At 38.4% G+C, this 25051-nt stretch overlaps 2 protein-coding genes across 3 annotated transcripts; both read right to left on the minus strand.

Moving 5' to 3' along the window:
• Positions 1–2188: 2188 nt before the first annotated feature.
• LOC105442355 lies at positions 2189–15172 on the minus strand. Of its 2 annotated transcripts, XM_030988424.1 has the most exons (9): positions 14899–15172; positions 11983–12092; positions 8452–8679; positions 7710–7940; positions 6689–6824; positions 6303–6502; positions 5833–5998; positions 4463–4581; positions 2189–3752 (listed from the first exon to the last, which is right to left on the minus strand). In XM_030988424.1, the coding sequence occupies exons 1-9, from the start codon at positions 15032–15034 to the stop codon at positions 3438–3440; spliced, it is 1641 nt and encodes a 546-aa protein (XP_030844284.1). In that variant the 5' UTR covers positions 15035–15172; the 3' UTR covers positions 2189–3437. The 2 variants fall into 2 exon arrangements, with proteins under 2 accessions (XP_030844284.1, XP_030844285.1); XM_030988425.1 differs by lacking the exons at positions 11983–12092; positions 14899–15172 and adding an exon at positions 9405–10785.
• A 7049-nt stretch (positions 15173–22221) lies between these two features.
• On the minus strand, positions 22222–25010 carry LOC115925040 (toll-like receptor 3). The gene has a single exon (XM_030988191.1). The coding sequence runs from the start codon at positions 24981–24983 to the stop codon at positions 22305–22307; it is 2679 nt and encodes an 892-aa protein (XP_030844051.1). The 5' UTR covers positions 24984–25010; the 3' UTR covers positions 22222–22304.
• Positions 25011–25051: the final 41 nt, after the last annotated feature.

The raw sequence follows: 25051 nt of genomic DNA on the forward strand, positions 1-25051 counted from the left end.
AGGGGGGGGGGGTGGAGTGGTGGGGTTCGAGGTTTCGAAAATTCCCGTCAGCCTGATATAATTACATATATAGAGAGAACATATCCTTTCTAGGAAGAATTAAGATATCTAGCACACTATAATGCTATGGAGAATTTCGATCAAGAAATCAGGAAATAAATATTTTGATGCGGATAGTAGCGATCATAACTAGAATTAAAAAAAAATCGCAAGGGCTCTATTAAAGAAGGGGGATCGAGAGTGGTGATGTTAATGTCATTTGACATACTATAAATTGTTTTTAATTTCCTAGCTTTAAGAGGAAAATCCTTTTCAATCCATTAGCTATCTTTTGGAAGTTCCTCAAATGGAAACAGATTACTAGTTTTCAGTTTCTCGTATTTCCAAACACTTCCTTTCTCATATTTTCAGGTTCTCAAGTTCTCTTCAAGTGCTCACATTAAAAGACAAAGAAGGAACCATGGGCCTGCTTCCTAATTCAATTTTATTTCGTCCAATAATGACATGGAAATCCATTGTGGGAATTTACATAATTATTGCATTTTCCCTTAAAATCATGTATAAAAAGTCATCAAAAGCATGACAGTGAAATAAAAAATAATAACATTCAAAATCGATGAAAAATGTGAATTTTGTTATTTTGTCATCAATTATTAATAATAAGTCGAAATCCTGGCATTCGATTGGCTAAGAGCAAATTTGTCATTGAAAAAAAGTTGTATGAAACAGGACCCAGGTCAGTTCGTTATTTATTTTAAAATACTCAATTTGGACAAGTTTAACTTCCAATACATACAACAATGTTTGTTTGTTTGATTTATTTTATTTCTGCGTTCACAAATATACAAATTCAAATTCAAAGTACAAAATTTCGAACAATAACAAATAAAATTAATAAAATATTTACAAGAGTAATGAAAAATGAAAAATCATGTACAATTATATCATACGATAAACATGTACGAAGCATACACACTTAAAATAGTTGGGCAAAAAAATGCCCAACTTTTAACCAACACTGAGCAACATACGGTCCACACAACTATTGGTTAAAATCTGCCCAACTGATGTTGGGTAATCAGTTTGCTATGTGGTTGGGCAAATTAAATTGCCCATCAGTTGGTGACCCATCATATTTTACCCAACTCTACAATTGCCTAACAGTTGGTTATATTTTCAGTTGGGTAATTTCTTGCCCAACCAATTTTACCCAGTTAGATATTGCCCAACCTTCTATTTGCCCAACTTTTGAGTAAGTTTAATGTTGGTTAATTAAATGCCCAACCAGTTTTTACCCAACTCCCAGTCTGCCCAACTATCAAAACACCCATCTATTGGGTAATAATTGCTCAACAATTTCTCTGCAACATCCATTTGCCCAACTCTCAAAACACCCATCTATTGAGTAATAATTGCTCAACAATTTCTCCACAATATCCATTTGCCCAACTATCAAAACACCCATCTATTGGGTAATAATTGCTCAACTATTTCTCCACAATATCCATTTGCCCAACTATCAAAACACCCATCTATTGGGTAATAATTGCTCAACTATTTCTCCACAATATCCATTTGCCCAACTCTCAAAACACCCATCTATTGGGTAATAATTGCTCAACAATTTCTTCGCAATATCCAGTTGCCCAACTCTCAAAACACCCATCTATTGGGTAATAATTGCTCAACAATTTCTCCGCAATATCCATTTACCCAACTCTCAAAACACCCATCTATTGGGTAATAATTGCTCAACAATTTCTCCGCAATATCCATTTGCCCAACTCTCAAAACACCCATCTATTGGGTAATAATTGCTCAACTATTTCTCCACATTATCCATTTGCCCAACTCTCAAAACACCCATCTATTGGGTAATAATTGCTCAACTATTTCTCCACAATATCCATTTGCCCAACTATCAAAACACCCATCTATTGGGTAATAATTGCTCAACTATTTCTCCACAATATCCATTTGCCCAACTATCAAAACAACCATCTATTGGGTAATGATTGCTCAACTATTTCTCCACAATATCCATTTGCCCAACTCTTTAATTCGTCTGTTGGATAATCATTGCTCAACATTTTTACCATAACATCTATTTGCTCAACTCTTTTTCTCATCTAAAGGGTAATAATTGCTTAACTGAAACACAAATAACATACACAGTAAACACATGTTGTTGTTTTCATCAGAAACGTAAAAACAAAACTTGTTAACATCAACTACAACATTACAATTTTTGGTGAAAAAAATACAACCTTTTAAAAAAAGTAAATGCAAATATAGCCCCTTTTGGTGCAGCATGACAACTTTGATGTACACTGTATGTATCCCATGTACTCTGATTTCATACATGAATATGTGCATCATATATATTTTGTGGGTGTGGCATAGTGTTCATTTATCCTGACACACCAATACTCTGCCTTAGAGTGTTACACATGCACACATTTTTTTGAAGTGAAAAAAAAAGAGGAAATAAATTCAAATCCCTCTAGATTATTTGACATGTGCAGAAGTACCACATGAAAGTTTGGCTATCTGTGATGGTGAACAGGTACTGATCAAATAACAAGGATACACACTGCCTACTATAACTTTTTGATTAGATTAAAGACAACAAAAATCAATTGACCCTACCTGCTATACTCAGTTTGATTGATTTTATTGATATTATCAATAATATCAATACAATTTTGCAAAATGTAGATGAAAATGTTGACTTCTCTACTTCTGCTTTGCGCGATGTAAATTAATGCATGCAGTCCATTCAGCAGAGAGTTCAGCGTAGGGTCAATGGACGATACACATTACATGAAAATTAATGGTATATGTAATTTACAATCATATACCCCACTTGCTGTTTTAAACGCAGAAAATATCATAGCTCATGTTTTATGAAGAAATATATCATTTTGATGTACGAGTTATGAAACAGTACTCTTGGGATTAAGACCAAACACGATAAGCATTTGTATACGCCAGTGCAAAAGATTTATAGCCAATAATATGTTTTGTATTTATACTTGGCATATATTCATTTGTTTTCTTAAACTTTCAAGGTGGGGATGTTAAGCAATGATTGGGATAAAACAATTAGGCCTTTATCATTTTTAAAATGTACACAAAGACTTCTGCTGTGTATAAATTCACTCTTTTTTTAATATTATTCAGCGATCCTCACCCCACCCTCAAATCTTCAGTCTTACACAAACATGTCTAAATTATGTAAAATAATGTGCTGAATCCAACTCATAACAGTTTGTCTTTAAGGTTATTTTGTCCAAAATAATACTTTTTTCCAGTTTTTTTTCTCCCAAAATAAACTGGTTCAAGTAGCCAAAATGTGCTAAACGATGATGTGTCAGTTTCATCTGTAGGAAATATATCACCAGTAATCATCCTTGGCGTGAACACATCATGATGGCTTATGGCATGTTCATGAAGGCTCGGACCTCCCGCAGCTTTGGTGTAAGATGCTCCCCATCGGTAAACTGGAACACCACAATCTGGAGAAATTTCCAAACAGAACAGCTTTGCGGCTGATATTCGATATCCATCACATAAAGTGCCTTAAAGCACAAGTCGACTGCTTTAAGCAGTGTTGCGGCAGGAAGTATCCTCCTCTCTACTACGACGTACGCCTGTATTGGTGTGAGAATGTTCCCACGCACAACAACAAATGGCTGTGACCTGACTGCTTCATCAATGTTATCAACATAAGTCTGGATGTCGAGAACCTCCTGTAGTCCAAAGAGAAATCAAGAAGAAATCATTTGTAATTATATGGATTGATATATATATATTTGATGCTTGTCGAATGCTTCTGCTTATGAATCCACAATCACCTACAGGACACCCAAATTTGTTTATGCATGTTCATCCCTGTCCCATCAAAACATTACTGGGTATTCTTAAATATCCCTGCGGCAAAGGTCAACTGTACCCAAACTGGTCACGTTCAGAGCATTACATCAACTAAGCTGGAAGGCATATACAGCCTGTTAATATAAGCATGCATTTTTCACATGTCATTTGCAGGTTAAAGGACTTGCTTGCATTCATGAGTGAAATGCGATGTGATGACAAATCTGAGGCCATTTGTAGTTGTACCACAGATAATGACGAACTGACTTATTAAGATTAAAGCGCCTAGTGTTGCCCCTGCAGGGCCTCCTTGGGGACCAGCGTGCCCATTACTAGGAACTTGAAAATGGTTGCTTTTCAAGTTTTACACAAATAAAATGTTATGGCAATGCCTTATCTGGTAAGAACATAGGTATTGCATTTCAACCTCAATTTCATCAGTTGTCCTAGGTTTGAAACTCTTAACAAATTAACTATTGAATTTGTTTGTAATGAAATATGATTACTATGGCAAGATTTTAAACACAAACCAAAATATATGCCTTACATGTCATTACTTTACCACCTCCCCAGCACATATACTTACTGGTTGAACGTCAATGAAGGACGACAATGTTTCTGCAGTGGTGTACGTTCCTCTCTTGGAATCTTTCCTTCCTCGGAACAAGACTGGGAGCATGTAGAATCCAAGATTGCTCTTTTCCTCTAAAAAGAGGGAAACAATGAAAGAGTTAAGTAATTAAGTCCCAATTACATATGAAGAAAAGGTGCAACAGCAAACAGGTCAATTATGGAACATCTTACAAAATGTACAGTTATATACAGCAAATTAAAAAAAAACGGTCGAATACAACAATTATTTTCTACAAATATGGGTAAAATCACTCAACGTAAATGTCAGTCAGTAATTTGGAGCTCAGCTTTCTGAGTAAAGAAATCAAAATCGCACAAACTTCAGCATAGCCTTCCCAATGAGCTTTAAACCACCATCCCCACCCCAAAAAGCAAACAAACAAAACAAGCAAGTAAAAGTATGCTAAACCTTTGTCATGGAATCATGTTTTTATCATATGTTGTACATGTATTATATGTTTCAGAGCACTTTTATTTATTTCAGTTCAATTCCTTAAGGCCCGGTCACACAGAGGGGACGCATGCGGGACGCACGGCCGGCGCATGGAAAATTTCCAATTTTGGCCAGTGCGTTGTCGTTCGCTAGGCGTGCGTCATCACTCGTTCCTCGTTCGTCGAGCGCGCTGGACCAACGCTGGACCAGCGCTATGCATTCGTCGTCATTCGCTGTGTGCGTCGGGATTTTTTGAGCATGCTCAAAAGTGTGCGCGGAGCTCGACGCATGAATGTACACGCCAAAGGCACGCCAGACGTGCGTTGAGCGCGCTAGACCAGCGCCAGACATACGCGGGGCACACGGCCTGTATACGCACAGCGCGCTAGCTACACGCTGTGCATTTTGTGTCAGCTCGCTAGCTTTTCCAAAATCATGACAAAAGTTAGGCACACGGCCTTTTCCGATTTCCAATGCGCTGGCCGTGCGTCGTAGAACGCGGTGCATGCGTGGACCATTCGTCCAGCGCGCTAGCAACACGCTGGGCATTCGTGGAATTTGTTATCATGTGCGCTCTGGGTACGGTCTGTATGCGTACTGTATGCGCCCTGTATGCGCTCAGCGCGCTAGCAACACGCTATGCATTTGGTGTCAAAAGTTGGGCGCACGACAACGCACTGGCCAAACTTGCAAATTTCCCATGCGCTGGCCGTGCGTTCCCCATGCGTCCTCCCTGTGTGACCGGGCCTTTACAGGGGGGATATTAGACTCAATGTTTGGTCCTGGCCACAAAAATAAACATCATATAGTGTAATTGAAATAAATTCTTTTGACTTTCTCTCAAGTCATTTTCACTAATACTGTCAAATGTGTGTTCTGACACCACATACCAAGACTGAGTTTCCCAGGGTCATGAATGTTTTCGAATTCGGCTCTTGCACTTCTCCAGTTGCCAGTTTTCTCGGTGAAGTCCACTACTTTGTTACAGAATGTGGGCCACTTCTGGTACAGTGCGTTTGCTTTCTCTGGGAACAATTCTGCAAAATCTCCTTCAATCTGTAATTGTTAGGATAGTTATAGAAGCCAGATGAAAGGTAGGATATCTTTCATTTGCATCTTCTCTTTACCATTTTGCAAGGATTTGAATGATACACACTAACAATTATCGGTTCAATAGGGATGCACGATTTCTGTAGGACCGTGTATCTCAGATTGTTAAACGATCCCTTTAAGGAGACTGCTAAAGTAAACCTGCCCATGCAACCAAAAAACAAAAAAGTTACTTCTCAAAACATGCGACTCTAGTTTAATTTAATGTCCTTTCTTGTCACATGCAGAAGAAAAATCAAGGTCCACATACCATTCCAGCATCGAGAAGTCTGGGATATGTGGTAAGAATGTTCTTCACACAACAGTCACTTCTCTTGATCCAGTCATGTCTTTTTGTTGCTGTTTGTTTCATGTAGTCCTTCACCATGTCCTCTGGCTCCTTGTTGTTACGCAGCCATTCTTCCATTGTCGTGATGTTATCATCGTTCACAGACTCAAGATCAGTATCTCCTGGATATAATGCAACAGAACAATCAACAATTAGCATGTATCAACAAGTTTTTGATGATTGTATTGGAAGGGGGGTTTTAGTTGGCATTGCTCATGCCCCACCAGTTTGTTATGGCACAGCATGACTTCATCAGACGGATCTGAATAACTCATAACTTTAACTATATGAAAAAGTAGCCAGAATACCTTGCTTTTGAGACTCTGCCTCGTCTTCAGCTACTGGTACCCTCAGGGACTTCTCCTTTTTTCTGACATACCTCAGATGCTCCTCCAGGTAGCCTGTTGCTGGCCGTCCCTTGGCCCCCACGCAGTACCAGGCCTCCTGCTCAAATAAATTAAAATTCCTTCATAATTCAACTTCAAAAACAGTAATGCTCAACAACATTTGTTAAACATTAATAATAATCAAATAAAAGCACAATAAAATTCCAGTGTAAACTGTACATTTACATATTTTGTTACATATGTCAGTGTTTGCAATAACAAGGTTTGTCCTCTTAAGTACCTATTTCTAACTGCACACTGTTATATTCCAGCAATGTCATCAAGTCATTGCAAAAACAAAGTGAATGATGGATAATTCTGTGAATATCCATTACTCAATGGCATGCAGACAAAAGTCTAAATATTAAGAGATGTGTCATTACTGGATAATATAACTTATAAACAAGTGGTATAAAAATAAACAAAAATATTGCATGATTTAGTGATTGATGCCATATTAGCTTTTCATTATTTGTAAGCTTTTCAGGCCTGTCTACTGTCAAATTTACTATTGCCAGAGATGCTCTTATAATGCTTGTGATAATGTGATACAACATGCAATTGATTGAGCATCTCCAATATAATAAATACAAGAATAACAAAATTGAGGAAGCTTCATAGCAAGTTACACAAAATAATATGATCCAGTATTCCAAAAGTTATTGCATAAACACATAATTTATTTGATTTAGACCTTAAAGTAGCTTATTGCTTCTGGCTCAAACAGAAACTTCTCATAAAATTTCACTTTCTTGTAAATGGGGTCTATGGGGTAGGGACAGATGGAGGTATGGATGGACAGCCTAAGAATTAAGGCACCTCCAAGTAATAAATGCCCGCTGTGGTAAGAATCAATCCATAAATCAGTCCAGAAAAAAGTGGTGATCTGAGCCATACCTGAGGTCACATATATTAAGGAAAGCAATTCATGGACAGGACTTACATAGCCAAGTGGAGATTCTGGATCTTTTAAGAAAGGAAAGCTTGTCACAATGGCATGGGCCATTGATGCCTTCACAAATGAGCTTGGCTTGGTACCATACTCCCGTATCAGGTACTGAGTCAACATATCCACAACAGTATGCCGGTCCCTTTTGCTGCAGAGATTTGTAGCATTGATGTTCCTTAATGCTGCTCTTCCCATGGTGGTCTCTCTCAATATACAAGCAATGTTCTGCAACAGATAAAGGATTTTTTTTTTAAAGATCAGTAAATTCAGAATAAACAAGTGAAATGTGACAGCATGCAGTCGGTGGGTATATCTCTGGCTGTCCGACCTCCTACAATAAGCCCATCATAAATCACTCACTGGGCATTCCTTGCAAACTTTGTTCTGATAAAAAATTTCAATGAAACCTTGAAACTGACCTTAGACTAGCTTAAAACCCATAACCCCAACCAAACATTTTCCATAACATTCCTTTATTCATTCATACCAAAATGTACCTACCAAATCATATCACTAGCCATTCTGCAGATGTAGAAATAAAATGGTATTTTTAGTAAAAACTTGAATAACCTTTGAACTGACCTGACCTGCTTGTCAGAAATACTGACAGACAGATAACTCCAAGACATAATGCCTCCGGCACCCTTATGTGTTGGAGGCATAAAAACTGATGAATGATGGTGACTCGACATGCCCACTCTTCAATTGTATCAGCCCACTATATACATAAACTTACGAAATGCACTTTCTTGACCCGTTTCAGGGGAGGATGTTGATCAGGACTCTTGGATTCTGGGGAGTCGTAAAGTGGCGTATCCAAACTGGGCTGGGAAGGGCTTTGTCTGGGACTCCACTCACTTCCTGTTACACAAGAGAGATCTGAGCAGTCATCTAAGGAGAACACTGATGGGCTTCTTGTCGACGATGATGCTTGTTCCATGCTTTGTTGATTTGCAGCATGATACTACAATAAATAAATGAAAAATTATTGAACTTTCAATGTACATGTAAATGACTGATTATTTTTTACATTATTAATGACACAAACAGCCCCAGGTTAGACTTTAGTATCAAGTTTATTCCTTGAAGGGGAAAATCATTCTCACTGTTTCTGTACCCTTGTCCTATTTAAAGCAAACCCATAATTGAAAAGTGGTCACTCATGAGCCGAAGCTTCTTCAGTACATCTATAATATAATAATATCCAGTTAGGAACTTTCACTTTAGGCAGGAACATGCATTGGTAAAAAATAGCACATTTCCGGGGCCTCAATGAAGTACATATGCTAGAAAAACTTGGCATGAGTCATGGTACATTTAAGAAATTACAACATAATATGAATGAATGCAAATATAACAGACACATTTTCAGATACAGAAACAATGAAGTTAATAACGAGTTAAAAAATTCAAACCAGATATTTACTGTAAAATTTTCATTGGAATAATCAAAATTTGTTAGCAAGTCAGTACAGATCGATCAAGGTTAGCTTCTTAGCTATTTTTTCAATCAAAATGTGTAGAATGATACACTAAGAACTGATTCATAGATATAATTGTAATTGGAATAACAGTTTCTTTCTTTTGCTTTGTTTTGGTTCTGTTCTCTAAGACAAAATTTGCAAGTGCATCTGTAATGTCTAGTTGTAAAAATATATCACTTGCTTGCAACGGGTTGCCTACACGTACCTTCTTGTTCCTAGATGAATGAATGGTGCACCACAATATACAAGCAGCGCCCTCTTCCACTATAGGACTGGACAGCATTGACTGGCCTGTGATCAAACAGGTCACACCATTCAACAGCAGCTTGTGCTTCCTCTCTGCCCACCTGTACTGCAAATGCTTCAACGTGTCTGTTGAAGTACAAGGTCTGATACAGCCGAAGGAGCAGATACAACTTTTCTTGCACCACTACAATATGCTGAACACGTCCAAACGTGGGTCCATCATCATCAGTCCAATATAGAAGTACATCAACACCTGCCCGGAACTCATATCCATGAATGTCCACTTTCCCAGCAACTGTAACTTCGGTTCCCCTTCCACAGTTAATTTTTTTGCAAAGTGCCTCATCATCAAGTAGATCACCAAGCATTGCTGCAGCTTGCTGTGACACATTGATATCTTGGCTATCCAGTGACTGATTTGATACTGACCTGTAGCACCGTGCCATTTGGTATCTGTTAGCCAATGTTTTGACAATGTTTTGGTAGTTGCAAGATACACTGGCAATCTGCTTGAAAGGTCTGTGCATTGCTTCAAAACGCAATGCTGAATACTGGGTCAGTGGCCCAAGGTGTTTCAGTGCACGTGGGTAATGCACAAGAAAGTGCTGCTTCGGAGTTAGACTAGCTTCAGGGAAGAGCTGCATGAAGAGCCTGTGGTGATCATCAATCATTGCCTTCAGGACATAGATGGCAGACTTACTGATACTGGGACTCATAATGATTTTGAAGATGTCAATGATTGACAGTAAGAGTTCCCACTCATCACACATCTCATCAATCTTGTCTCCTAACATGAGAGGGATGTTGTATGCAAGGCACGTCATCTGTGCTGATGTCTGTCCACTGGCAGAATATGGATTCTTCAGTGATGCCTGCCTGATTGGGCTTGGTCTGTTTTTGCGGTCCACAAAGCCAAAATTGAATGAGGATATTCTACTGTTCACCTCATCCAGTGTTATGAAACCCTTCTGAACAAGTTTACTCAAAACAAGGTGCATTTCCAGGGGCAAGACTCCCTCTGTAAAATCATGCATTACATCTGGACATAAGTTTTGGGTGGAATGGTAGTAAGGCAATTCATTCAAAACTGTTGCATGCTTCAAGCCAGATTCTGACAAGGGCTTTTGAAGATCTGTATCATAGTTTATTTCATCACGGAGATATTGGGCATCCTCTTTTGGCTGTTTCTGAAGCAACGAGCGATGGCCTCTACAGAATCTACAGTAATAGTTGGCACGGAAACAGGTTGTACATCCCAGCATGGCATGAATGCCAAGATTGTCCCCTACAACTTGGAATAAGTAGGGTTTGACCCTACCCTCAAACTCTTTGCACTTGATAGCGAGTCCATCAGTCCACATCTGCTGCAGATCATCCTTGATTACCTTCAAAACTTCTGAGATGCCATATTTACTCAAAAGCGGAGATGTGATCATAGCTGTGAGCATGATATTTTCCAGCCTAGCCTGGTATTTCCTGGGAAGGGATAACACACTTGTATAAAAGGCACTTACCTTGTGTTTGCCGCGTTTTGACCCAAGCGGATTGGCTGTCTCAAACTCATCATTGTACAACAACAGAGGCACTAAGAATTCACAGTCTTGTCTAGCAGTAGCTTCCTGCCTTTTATAATAGTGACCATCTTTGAATGAATACAAAACATCATTATCTTTTGATCCTTTTTGAGACAGTATGGCGTTCATTACTCCTGGTCGCTAGTGTCAGCTAGTGGTATATATTGAAAGGTTTCTTTTTGTGTGCTTTGCAGTGGATCACCTGTCTTTTGATCAATTTTTGGTTTTAAGCAAGTTCCCAACAACACCTCACAAGGCTGAATGAAATCACCTTTCTCAGAGAAATATTTTTTCTGTTGAGTATCTGACATGAGCTCTGAAAATGGATTCTTTGAATTCTCGAATACATCTTGTATATCAGATCTCAGCTCACTGTTAGCTGCATATTGTGGCTCACTTAAGATATCCATCACATCCTGTTGCACAGTTTGTAACACAGAAATAACCAAATCTTGTGCGGTTTGAATGACCTTGTTGGTGTGTGAAGCAGGCACATTAGTCCTTGCCCTGAGTTCTGCTACAAACTTTGCTGCAATATCAGGTAGTCTCTCTGTTTGCGTTTCAAAAGAGACATCTTCCTGCTCACTGCTTTCTCCAACAAACAATGCCTTTTCCTGGTGCAGTTGTTCCAAATTCCCTTCAGTGTTGTTATTCTTTCCTAGAACAGATCCTTCATAACAGGTTTCACTTTGGTGATCTGGAACTGCTTTTGTAGTTGTGCTTGACGTCTTTATCCGTGCAGCGTGCTTTGAAATGAGATGTTTTCTATATCCCGATAATGTACGAAATGTTAGTCTACATGCCCCTTGCATGCATGTTATACTTACATTTTTTCCCCTGGTTGTTGTATGTGTGTATTTTAAATGATGGAATAGGCAAGAAATATCCCCCCTAATTAAATCAAGACACTGAAAGCATCTGTAACTATCCATAGTGAGATATTGTGCCACATCTAGGGCCTACCTCTGCACGCCACCCAGCGAGAAACTTCAATCGAGGTCCAATCTTGGGTATGAAGGATGTGATTATACTTTCACTTAGAAGGGGAAGGGTTTCCACATCAACTTCATTTTCTGGAGAAGAAGAGGGAGAGATTGATAAATAAGGCTTAGTGCAGCATAAACTGATTGTTTTTATATAATACCACAAACACACGTATGGTTGCGCAAATTAAACAAAAGTATATGTTTTAGATAATGATAAGCTGTAAACATTTGCTCATGTTCCAGCTAAACTATCTTTCATTTTGAATAAATCGCATAATCAATGTTTTCTTATTCCACAAGGGTCTATGAAAATCTGAATTTTCAAATGCGATTTTCTCGAAAATTTGGTCTTCGTATAGAAAACTTACTTTTAGATCATACTAGCGAATTGTATCAACTAATTGCTATTTATTTTCAGGTGATGTTATTAACATCCACACAATCAAATTAAGAATGGAAACCTTTTCTAAAGTCATACTAGTAATCACCTTAGTTTAGTCAAATTGTGCCTTATTTTTAACAATGTAGGGGCCTATTTAAAGTATAAAGATTAGTTGCATCAGCAATGAATTTGATTTCAAAGAAAGTCATTCAACTTACCAAATGAATCAGAATGATTTGAGAGTTAGCATAGAGGTCAATGTATGCTGATTGGTTAATTAACATTACTAATTCATTGATAATCATATGTGTCTTCTCCATGTGCACTGTCATGCCTATTACTTCAACTTTAAACTGCCATACCGGTAATTGTTTTTTTCAACCTTTTGCGGCTGCCATGATATTGTCTGCATTAGTAGCCATGTTTCTCAGCTTTAGTATGACAAATAACCTAGCTATATCTGACCAGGGTTTCTCAAAAAGTCTAGCACTCAAGCCTTTCACAGGCCACTTACAGTACCATACAACCATATATAAATTATAGTGTGTTACCTTGAATAGAGGCAACTGACAATTGTTTATCCTAGAAAAGATAATTTGTGGTGTTTAATAATTCTTTTGTACAGCTTATTGTTCAGTGGTGTGAAACATTAAAAAAAATGCATGTGCTGGAACATTTCACTGATATGAAGCAAAATAGGACAGTTAATCCTGTACTAACGAATGTCCTTCCTCCATGTGCACCTCCATCCCAAAATCGAATCAGTTCGTTGGCTTTGCAACTTGCAAGATACATGTACATGTCCCAAGTTTGGATGGTAATCCGTCCATCGGTTCTAATGATTTCATTGAAATCTGGACATGTAGTAAAATAGTGTACAATTTTGTGGGCATAATTTGGTGGCTTAAGCATCTGTAATTTTTCCATATTTAAAAATTATTTTCAGAAAAAGATTTTTTTAAATGAGAAAAAATGTACCCATGTTAAAAATTGTGCCCATTCGTGTACTACAGCGAGGTCACTGCAATTTCGAAAACCACCACAGCCTCTTGGTTTTGAATTAGGCTATTAATATGGGCTAAAATGTGGGTCAACTGCCTTTTAGTTGTGACAAGGAATATCGCAATAGCACATAATTAATAGCCCCATTTAAAACCAAGAGGATGTAGAGTCTATGCTCTGTAAAACAAAGTTAGGCAGATGTTACTGGGCAAATCAAAGTTTGGCGCGTTTTTGTCAAATAATTTCTCCCAACCATTTACTGTATGAAGTTACCTAATAAAAGGTCAGAAATAAGTTGGGTAGGTGTTACTTGGTAAAACTGATGTTGGGCAAATTTTGTCCAACAATTGGGTTATTTTCTACCAACCATGTAGTTACCGATGAAATAATTGGGTAATATTTTTGGGCAAATTAAAGTTGGTCATTTTTGTCCAATAATTGGGTTATTTTCTACCAACCATGTAGTTACTGATGAAATAATTTGCCCAACTAGTGTCGAATATACTACACATTATGGTGAGAATTGGGTGAATTTCCTATTGGGGTAAATTTTGTTGGTTAAAAGTTGGGTATTTTCTTTTCATCCAACACTGGGTAAATCATGCAAAATCTTTAATTTACCCAATAGTTAGTCGGACACATAAGTGCCCTCATGTTGGGTAAAAATTGGGCACTTGCCCAACATTTTTTTAGAGTGTTTGGATTTCAAAGTCCTGTAGAAAATGAAAAGGCAAAATCCTTAACATGGCAATGGGCAAGAAAAATTGTCTCACTTTTTGAAATCTAGACTTCTAGATCTACAGGAAAATGAAAGATGATCTTCCACAAAATAATGTTCATAAAATTGTACATTATTTGACAACTTCAATTTTCTGATGAATCATTCAGTTCAGTGTTGATTATTAAATATAAGTAGGCCTAGATCTAGATCTAGACCTAGACTAGATCTAGTATAGTAATACCAATTTCAGATAACAGAGATAATTGTTCAAAATTACACCAGTCCCACGTACTGTAATACTATCTGGGTACACACCTACAAGTATGTGGTCCAATGTATTGGACCCACAGAACTCTTAAATACGTATTTAAGAGTTCTGTGATTGGACCCCATACAACCCATGATCCATAGAAAATGGAGGGTATTGTGTTATGTATGTATTGTAGCAGGAAACAGCACAGAAATCCGGGTTTTGGCCTTTGGGTTTTGTAAAATCTTGAACAAAATATTTTTAAATATTCATTTGTGATCTAAAATTCATGGAAACAGTACAATTTGAATTTATATCAATCAAATATTAGTTTGGATTAGTAACACATGCATTAAAAGAGAAAATTTGAGGCAAAGTTTAATAGACCAATTGAATTGAAGCGTATGCATTAACCATTGCTGAGGCATATAGAACTAGTCTACATGTTGCCCATGTGTTATGGATATGGGAACAAGTCTACAGCAAGTACCTGTTGATCATGTTCTAAACTTCTAATCTCAATAAGATGTGAACGTACCTTCTAGTATCTTTAACACTGACGGACATCCCCACCTTTGAACGATTTTGGTGAGAGGGTCTATGAACCCATCTTCACTTGAACTATCTCCGCAGCAGTTGTCGAGCTCCATTTTTAGACCCTCAGGCTCTAGCATGCAAGACTCCGATATGATGCGTATACGTACGTACGTACAGGCTGCTAGTTACGTTGGTGTATCATATAGCTCGAGCTCCCGGGCCGGGACGGCCGCGCCGGCTATACCGAGTAAATAGAAATAGTACTGCGCATGGCATGCTGATCGCGCGCGAGCGACCAGGCCATGTGCGCGCTACCCCAAGACCAATACCAGGCAAACTTTACCCAAGTCTGGTTAAACGTAAGTCTAGTCCCCATCGAAGGTTTCCACTGCCATTTACGCATGCGCGTAATTGACGATGATAGCGTGTACGTTCCATGATCATTACTTACGTAGATTATGTAACTCTATAGGCCTACATGGTTAAGATGGCTCAGTTTTCACAAAAGATAAATCTTGGACTCTTTCAGCATCAAACTCGCACAAATTCATCGTCGCTTCAACACTCTGTTATTATAATTTTAAAATAGAAGTAAATGGTTACAATTACAGGAGAGATAATTTCAATTTTTCATAGCAATATTTACACAGCATATTGTGAGCTAAAGAAAATTGAGCTAAATATATTTGGTAAAAGGCGGTGGTCAATTACTACCCTATATAAGCAAACAAAAAAAGGCGCAAAGTGAAATTGGGTAACAGGCGTTGGTCAAATAGTACCCAATGTATGAGCAAACAAAAATTGAGCAAAGTAAAATTCGGTAAGTGGTGATGGGTAATTATTACTCAGCATATGAGCAAACACAAATATGGGCAAAATAAATTGGGTAAGGGGCGGTGGTCAATTATTACCCAATTATGAGCAAACAAAAATTTGAGCAAAGTAAAATCGGGTAAGTGGTGATGGGTAATTATTACTCAGCATATGAGCAAACAAAAATTTGGGCAAAGTAAAATTGGGTAAGAGGCGGTGGTCATTTATTACCCAATATATGAGCAAACAAAAATTTGAGCAAAGTAAAATTGGGTAAGTGGTGATGGGTAAATATTACTCAGCATATGAGCAAACACAAATTTGAGCAAAGTAAAATTGGGTAAGAGGCGGTGGTCAATTATTACCCAATTATGCGCAAACACAATTTGAGCAAAGTAAAGTGGTGATGGGTAATTATTACTCAGCATATGAGCAAACACAAATATGGGCAAAATAAATTGGGTAAGGGGCGGTGGTCAATTATTACCCAATTATGAGCAAACAAAAATTTGAGCAAAGTAAAATCGGGTAAGTGGTGATGGGTAATTATTACTCAGCATATGAGCAAACAAAAATTTGGGCAAAGTAAAATTGGGTAAGAGGCGGTGGTCATTTATTACCCAATATATGAGCAAACAAAAATTTGAGCAAAGTAAAATTGGGTAAGTGGTGATGGGTAATTATTACTCAGCATAAGAGCAAACAAAAATTTGGGCAAAGTAAAATTGGGTAAGAGGCGGTGGTCATTTATTACCCAATATATGAGCAAACAAAAATTTGAGCAAAGTAAAATTGGGTAAGTGGTGATGGGTAATTATTACTCAGCATAATTATGAGCAAACAAAAATTTGAGCAAAGTAAAATTGGGTAAGAGGCGATGGTCAATTATTACCCAATATATGAGCAAACAAAAATTTGAGCAAAGTAAAATTGGGTAAGAGGCGGTGGTCATTTATTACCCAATATATGAGCAAACAAAAATTTGAGCAAAGTAAAATTGGGTAAGAGGCGGTGGTCAATTATTACCCAAATATGAGCAAACAAAATTTGAGCAAAGTCAAATTGGGTAAGTGGTGATGAGTAATATTCCTCAGCATCTAACAATTACCCAACTACTTGGTAAATTGCTCTCAACTCCTTGGAACGATGTTGTTGCTAAATGTATAATAATTGGGTAAATATAATGCCCTGAAATAGATTGGGATAAAAATTACCCAACTTTGGAAACGATTTCTCGACCAACCATCAGTTGCCCAACGAAATTTACCCAACTCGCAGTGGGAATGTGCCAAAATTACACAACTACAGGCAAAAATTACTCAATCCTAATTTGCAAAATAATGTTGGTAAATTTCTAGGCGAATTTCTACCCAACCATCAGTTGCCCAACAAAATTTACCCAACTCGCAAAGGAAATGTGGCAAAATTACACAACTACGGGGCAACTGGTTCCCAACCCTCATTTACCAATACTGTTGGTAAATATCCGCCCAATAATTAAGTAAAAATAATTGCCCAATATTGGTTAAAACACTTAAATGCTTAAATGGGTAATAATAGCCCAGAATAACGAATTTTTTTAACCAACCAACAATTACCCAACTAAATTTACCCAACATTTTAAGAGTGTACAATGTGAAAGTATGTGTGAAGTATTAAAAATTATTTGAAAACAAGCAAAGTTTTTTGTGACTAGCATAATTTACAGATATTTACACTTAAAATATATACATGTACAAATCATAAAGCTATTCCACATACATGTTCGATGGTGAGAATTTCTATACTTTCAGAGATCAGTAATCTTAAGGGAATCTCATTGACATCGCGAGATTTAAGATCTAATTTGGTAAAAACAGCCAATGAGACAATGAGAAAAACCCTTAATTTCACCTCGAATTATCAATATTATAACTCTTCGTGTAATTTTCTAAACCATAGCCTACAGAAAAGGTCGTCGTTAAAGGGATAGTTGATTTTTTTTTCAAACCGCAAATGCCTTCAAAGTGCATGGTTATTGCTCATAATCTTATTTATGACATTTCTAGTGCTCTTTTTAGGAACTAGAATTGCTTTGAAGGTAATTTTAGACCCCAAAATGTGTAAATTTATCCAATACGATCATACCAATTCAGTGCCACTTTTTTTTTAAAAGTGACCGATGATTAAATAGTTAGTCAATAACAACAATACACGGTTCGGCTGGTTACAACGCAAAAGCCAACATCGGCATTGGCTGAAATAAAACGTAAAAGGCGCTTTTTCGACCGCTGGTTAAAATAATCGAATATTTGTGGGGCACCACAAATATTCGATTTTTTGTTCAAATTTGGTTTTGTTGAAGAGATTCACTTCCCCATAAACACTTACACTTACCGGCGCACACTACACCATCCGAATGCGATCCGATTCTTGAAGAAATTACAATTATATTTGTTATGAGAATTTAAACGAAGAACGCTTTGCTGATCTAGATTGAAAATAATGATAAAATACTAACAATAATCAGTGCTTTTAAGCCCTCTAGTCAAAATTAATTCCGAATCGGCTTCAAGTCATAGGCAATCGTATTATTGGTATCAGTGACGTCACTAAGATTCTGAGCCGATTTAGCTTTTCCTCCGTCAAGGAAGCTTGAAATCCCCTAAAAGTGATATTTAAAAAAAATTTACATGAATACTCAGATTCTTGATCATTGAGATTTTACATATTAGTGTGTTCATAATAGGCGATGTCACACAGAAAAATCTCGACCCTTCTTGAATAAACCGGATTTTAGAAATCTAGTTTTTTCATTTACGTCGGTGACAGACTGGTGACAGACAGGCTACGAATAATCCGGATAACTAAAATCCGGATTTTTGACCTCTGTGTGACAGCGCCTTGTGTGACTCCGCCTATAGAATGCTACTGTAAATTCTTCCGAAATCGGTTCGCAGTTAGATCGTGTATAGAGTAAGCAGGAATCAGGAAGTAGAAATCTTTAAATGCTTACTAATTTCTTTAGCAAATATGAAATAATACAGTTGCAGTCATGGTGATTCTAATCCTAATATTGAAAAATATAAATAAACAGCCGATACAAGTACTATAAAGATTTGTATTCAACCATGTCATAAAGCCATCATACTACGAGGATACACGTAGAGTCTATGATTGTCAATTATCTATCCGATTTATTAACACATTTTAACTTCAATGTATACCTTTAACAGAAACAAGAACAACTGCATTAACAACAACAATGTCAATGGTGATGATGATAATATTAACAAAGACAATGATATTAATGATAACGATGATAATGATACTGATGACAGGGAATAAGACAATTATTATGATAATAGTATAATAGTAACAATATAAGTAGCGCGATTTACTACTACTACTACTACTACTACTACTACTACTACTACTACTACTACTACTACCACTACTACTATTTCTACTACTACTACTACTACTACTCTTAAAACTGCTGTTACTACTACTACCACTTTCATTACTGATAACCATTAAACGTTTCTTTAGATTCCGTCATGACCGATACTCGTTTGGGATCAAGTCATTCGTCCTTAGATTAATGGTAAGATTTGTTGTCAATTCATCCCGGAAGTAATATTGTCCTCTCACGTCCAGTGGGTATAGGCAGGGGCGGATCCAGCCGGTGGCGAGGGCGGGGGCCCAAGGGGGGGGGGGGGATTCGTGAGAAAATATTTAGCGGCGAATAAGCCGACGAATAACGGGGGGGGGGGGGGCTAATGAGCCCTATTTTGATTTATTTTCCTCCATTCGTGAGATAATATTTAGCGACAAATCAGCCGGCGAATAAGCGGGGGGGGGGGGGGGGGGGGTAAGGAGCACTTGATAATCGACGCAAATCAGATCTAACGTAGTATCCCCCGGTTGATCCCGATGCGAAACGCCCGCCGCATGAGTTATCTAGTAATAATTTATTGTTTATATTATTGTCTGTTTGGAGCTTGAAGAGCATTAACTTTGTGTATTAAAAATGATATGACTTAACACTTGTGTGGATAGCCAATCTCTCAACCTAAAGAAAGCAATATGCATTTCACTTTCATTTCAATCCTAGAAGTCAATTCAAAGCTTAATATTTTTGAGAGAAGTGCTTTCGAACGAAACCGAAATTAGCTAAAAGAGTGCTTTGTCATTTTGCGCTATATGAAAGTATTATAACTATCAGGAAATGCCGTATTTTAACATCCTTTTCCCTTTCCTGTCTAGTGCACCACTATGGGAAAGTCTACTCTGTGGCATGCCTTGGTTTCAAAGTACATCGATGGGACATCGGCATCATGGGGGGGGGGGGGGGTGGGTATCGGTCCTATGCCAACTCGGTGGATGAAATTCACATGAACGGGGGCGGGGGGGGGGGGCGTAGCAGGGTTCATATTGACTTATTTGCATGATCCCAGTCGCCACTCCTCTATATACGTCTCTCTCTCTTTCTCTTTGTCACTTTTCCCTTTTTGATTGGGAGAAGGTGAGATACCCCCGTGCACCCTCCTTTCGCTACACCACTTGGTTTTGTCAGTCGCTCCTGATCCTTGTGGCCTCATTCCAGTCATTACTAACAACAATAACAATAGTCTCAACTGAAACCTATCCATAACTATCGTGTGTTAACCCTAATAAGACCGGGGAGCATAATGCCCCCCCCCCTGTCAAATTGTTGCCGCTGCATCGAAACCCCTAAACCTTTGGCGCTAAAACTTCATGAGTTTTTTCCCTCATGTCTCCTGCATATTTTGATACCAAATTTGTTATGGGAGGACCTATGGTTCGGGTGTTAGGTGACAACATACCATCACGTGTCTATCAATTATGTAATTCTCACAAATGTGCTTGTGTAAGTATATTCCCCCCAAAATGTTGCATAATGTCATAAGAATATTAATACAAAATAAATAAATAAACATGAAAGAAAATAAACATAACCATCTTATTCAATATACTTCAATCTATCATCATGCTAATTTTCACATTAATGGGGCCTGCCTATGCCGAGATCTTAGGGGGGGGGCATAATGGCCCGGCCTTTTTAGGGTTAAGGACAATCTGTAATTATTTGCAGTTTGGCCGAAAGCAAACTCGACCGGTGGTGCTTAATTAGAGGGATATTTGAAGTGATAGAAAGTGGTACCAAAATTCTGAGAAAATTACATCAAGCAATTTAACTAAACCTGACTCGAGAATCTGATAGGCTTTGGTAATACAAAAACCACATTTCCATAATCAGCACATTTAAGATGGACTTAATCTTAGAACAGTAATCTTGTAGTCTATAAACGTCTAGTAAAGTGTATACATATAGCATTAAACACAAAATAAACACAAATAATCACAATTTTTCGTAATAGTATATTACATTCTGATTACGTTTAAACCCCGTTTAAGTGGATTGAGAATGCAAGCGACAAAATAATTTTGTTTCAATCTTTGAGATTCATAATAAAACGTGATTATCAAGTCCAATTAATTAAAATACCAATTATGTTGCACATGAGTTTATATGACAGTAGACTAAGCACTGTTACGAGGGTATAATTTGCCAGCGAAATTACCAAATTCTATATCTAACATAATATACGAAAAACAGGAGAGAAAAGATTGGTTCAAAGCTTTAACTAAAGTTTGTTTCTCTCTCTCCTTAAAGAGAAGATTGAGTTCTGGGAAGAGGTGAAATATAATTTGTGAGCGTTGTCATTGTTATTATGCAAGTGTGGAAGAACATCAGATAAAACATGTTCCCTGAAAAGCGTGGCTCTTCAAATGCTTTAATATTCTGAACAAAACATGTAACATCATACAATACGGGACGGATTTTTATGTCACATGTTCGTGTAGTCCCATGTACATCTTTCTGTGTATAGTGATTGTAACTTGACCAAGACTGGGCCAAATTTCTTATCATTTACATGATTGATGAACCTTGTAGTACACACCAATACATATATGCTAAATGATCAACCTTTTCTGATCGATTCCACACTAGCTGTCTCTTTCATAATGCAGTCACATGACCAGAACTCAACTTTATCTTTAACTGTGAGTGGGCCTTAGGGGTTCTAGGACACCTATCCCATGAACATCCTCCCTCGGATAACCACCCCAGTCAACTACCCCAAGGACAACTACCCCCTAGGGCAACCACCCTCTAGGACAACTACTCCCAGACAACTACCCCCGGACAACTATCCCCCGGACAACTACCCCTAGACAACTACCCCCTACGTCAACCATCCTTTAGGACAACTACCCCCGGACAACTATCCCCCGGACAACTACCCCCAGACAACTACCACCTACGACAACCACCCTCTAGGACAACTACCTCGGGCAACTATCCTAGGGGGTAGTTTTTTTGGGTTGTTTTCTGGGGGTAGTTGTCCTACGGGGGTAGTTGTCTGTGGTACTTGTCCGGGGTAGTTGTCCTTCGGGATAGTCGTCCTAGAGGGTGGTTGCCTTAGGGGGTAGTTGTCCTAGGAGGTAGTGGACTGGGGGTGGTTATCTGGGGGTGAGATGTCCAGGGCGTAGGTGTCCGGATGCGGGCCTTAGGATTGTGATGGCCTACTCGTTTGGGAGCAAATCATTTGTCCTTAGATTAATGGTCAGCTTTTTGGTAAATTCAGCCCAGAAATATTCTTGTCCTCTCAAGTTCTCAGTCCAGTAGATGTAGGGTCTGCCATCACTGAGATACAACTTCGCCAAAAATGGCATTTCATCATCTGGGATGTCTTCGAGGAAAACCACGACTACGAATTCCGTCAGAGTGTCACTCACGTGGTCCATGGCCGTACGGAACTTGAGTATGAACCAGTGGTCGTGCACAGCAGCTCTGCTAAGCACTATAATGGTCTTGTAACTATGGCTCACCACGTAATCGACGGAATCTAAGTAATGCATACCTAACACAAGGTCTCCGTCACCAAAGACGTTTCTCTGAAACTGTGGAAGCCGTTCTTCGAAAGCCGGTCGGAGCTGTCCGCGAATCCATTCTTCGTCATCGTCGTAGAAAATGATGTTCACATCAAACTCGTAGTCATGGTGGTCTCGAGCGTCTCGCATCTCTGTATAGCCCAGTACGGCCAGTTTCAAAAGAAATAGTTTGTACCTCAACTGCCATCGGTAGTGATACACCAGCACGCTGATAACAACCAAGCTAATGGAAGCGAGGGGAATCAGAGAGAATATACCATATTTCATTATACAGAGTTTATTTGGATCAAAATCAAGCAGGGGTTTCTCACGAAGAGCCTCCAGAGATGCTGACGAACAGATAGTTTGGTCCTTGTTTTCCAGGTGTATAGGTTCATTTAACCAATCAATTAGCCACTGTAGATCACAGTTACAATCAATTGGGTTCATTGATAGATTAAGTGATAAAATGGAGGAAAATATCGGCTTGAAAGTACTTTGACTAAGGCGCGTTAATCTGTTGTTGGCCAAAGAAAGATTTGTGAGTTTCCAGTTATTTGAGAACATTAGCTCCTCCAAGAAATTGATACGGTTTCCATCAAAGCTGATACTTTTTATTTGACCCAACCCCGATAATACATCATCATGAATATGCTGTATGTTGTTTCCGTTCAAACTCAACTTCTGAAGCGATTCCAACCCAGAGAAAACAAAAGGATGTAGATTTGTAATTTTGCAGTAGTCTAGATTTAGCTCTTGTGCAACAGAGAGTTGCTGGAATATCCCTGACTGTAAAATCGGGAAATAGTTAGAACTCAAGTCCAAATGTTTAAGATTAAATAATCCATCGAAAAGAGACGCGTTAGCAGTTGCATTCAATATGTCATACAGGACAAGCTTAGAGGCTATCATGTCTAAATTATGAAGGGATTGCAAATATTGAAACAATATTCCTGGTCGAAAACTATGAAGGCCTGAACCAAGAGAGTTTAGGGAAAGTGATCTTAATAATGGGGCGTATAATTCCATGACAAGTATATTACTTCCGTTCAAATAAATGGTTTGAATATTGTCAAGTCCCGAAAAGGCCGTCAGCTCAAAGGAATAAAGGTGTATGTTCGAGCTCATGTCTAAGAAAGTTAAATTTCCTAAACCGCGAAATACAGCTGCAGATATTTTTGTAAACAGATTACCGGATAAGTTAAACTCCGATAAGTCCACTGTCCAAGTCTGATTGTTAGGATTTATTTGTCTTACTCGGTTGTTGTTGATTGCAAGTACCTTTAATGCATTCATGCCCTCGAAAAAGTCTGGTTGAATTTCGCCTATGGGGAGTTCGTTAAAACTAAAACTGAATTGTTTGAGTTTTGTCAAATTTGAGAAGACTAAAGGATAGAGGTTTTTCAGTTCGTTCCTGTTGAAGTCCAGAACAGAGAGAGAAGAATCGCGCAGTGGATCAAAGAAACCTTTAGGAAATGCACCAACAGAAGAATAGATGATTGTAAGCTGTTCGATGTCTGATTTTGAGATTCCGAGTATGATTTTCGCTAACACCTCGTAACTCAAAGGGAAGCCACGCAGCACCAAAGAGCGAACATGTAGTGATGCGATCACATCAGGGTCTACAGATTGGATATAGTTGTATGCAAGATTTAGAGTATCAGTGTGGCACCCAAAGGTAAAATCTCTCGCCGTAAGGTGTCGTAGTTGATTTCCAGTCATGTCTACAGTGCCGACCATGCCACAAGAACTTACATTGATGAAGGAGAGCCGGTTGTAGGACAGATCTGCATAATTTAGATATGGAATCCATTCTAGAGTGTCATTTGGGAGCGACTTCAAGTTTGAATATCTTAAATCGAGAATGGAAAGCTGTGGAGACATCACGAAGACGCCTGTTGTTGGAAACACAAGACGCCGGTTATAGGATAGATCCAGGTACATTAAGCCCTTGAGGGGATAAAAAGCGGCGACTTCTATCACTCTTATATCGTTATGGGAAATGTCCAAGGAGTTAATTAGAGGGTATACTTCAAACGAAGAGTTCAAGAGTTTGGTAATATTGTTCGAAGACAACCTAAGCAACTCGATATCCTCAGAAAGATTCTGGGGAACCGTGTTCAGGCCTCTATAGCTGCAAAAAGCTCTTTTCAGTTCAAGGTTCTGATCGCATGCACGGAAAGATTTGTCCATGTCCAGTGTTATGGATGACATCGCCGAATCTCCATCGTGTCGATGTAAAGATTGAAAGGACGAGCTGACGAGGAGACAAGCGACGAGCAATGGGTACAAGATTGAGCCGTTCGCCATCACGTCAATATACATGTACATGTATCAACTCTGAAAAATGAAAGTCAAACCTTTGTCGGATGAAAATATATCGCTCTTGATTATATGCC

The sequence above is a fragment of the Strongylocentrotus purpuratus genome, unplaced genomic scaffold, assembly GCF_000002235.5.
Source record: "Strongylocentrotus purpuratus isolate Spur 01 unplaced genomic scaffold, Spur_5.0 spur5_scaffold_17, whole genome shotgun sequence".
NCBI classification, from domain to species: domain Eukaryota; kingdom Metazoa; phylum Echinodermata; class Echinoidea; order Camarodonta; family Strongylocentrotidae; genus Strongylocentrotus; species Strongylocentrotus purpuratus.

Bases quoted from the DNA above. Each gene is read 5' to 3' on its own strand.
- LOC105442355 (XM_030988424.1), bottom strand. From the start codon at position 15,034: ATGCTAGAGCCTGAGGGTCTAAAAATGGAGCTCGACAACTGCTGCGGA. The intron at 8,680-11,982 runs GTAGGCCCTAGA...TATTTATTGTAG, and splicing joins TCGCTGGGTGGCGTGCAGAG to TATCATGCTGCAAATCAACA. The intron at 5,999-6,302 runs GTATGTGGACCT...TAACAATTACAG, and splicing joins GACTTCTCGATGCTGGAATG to ATTGAAGGAGATTTTGCAGA.
- LOC115925040 (XM_030988191.1), bottom strand. From the start codon at position 24,983: ATGTACATGTATATTGACGTGATGGCGAACGGCTCAATCTTGTACCCA.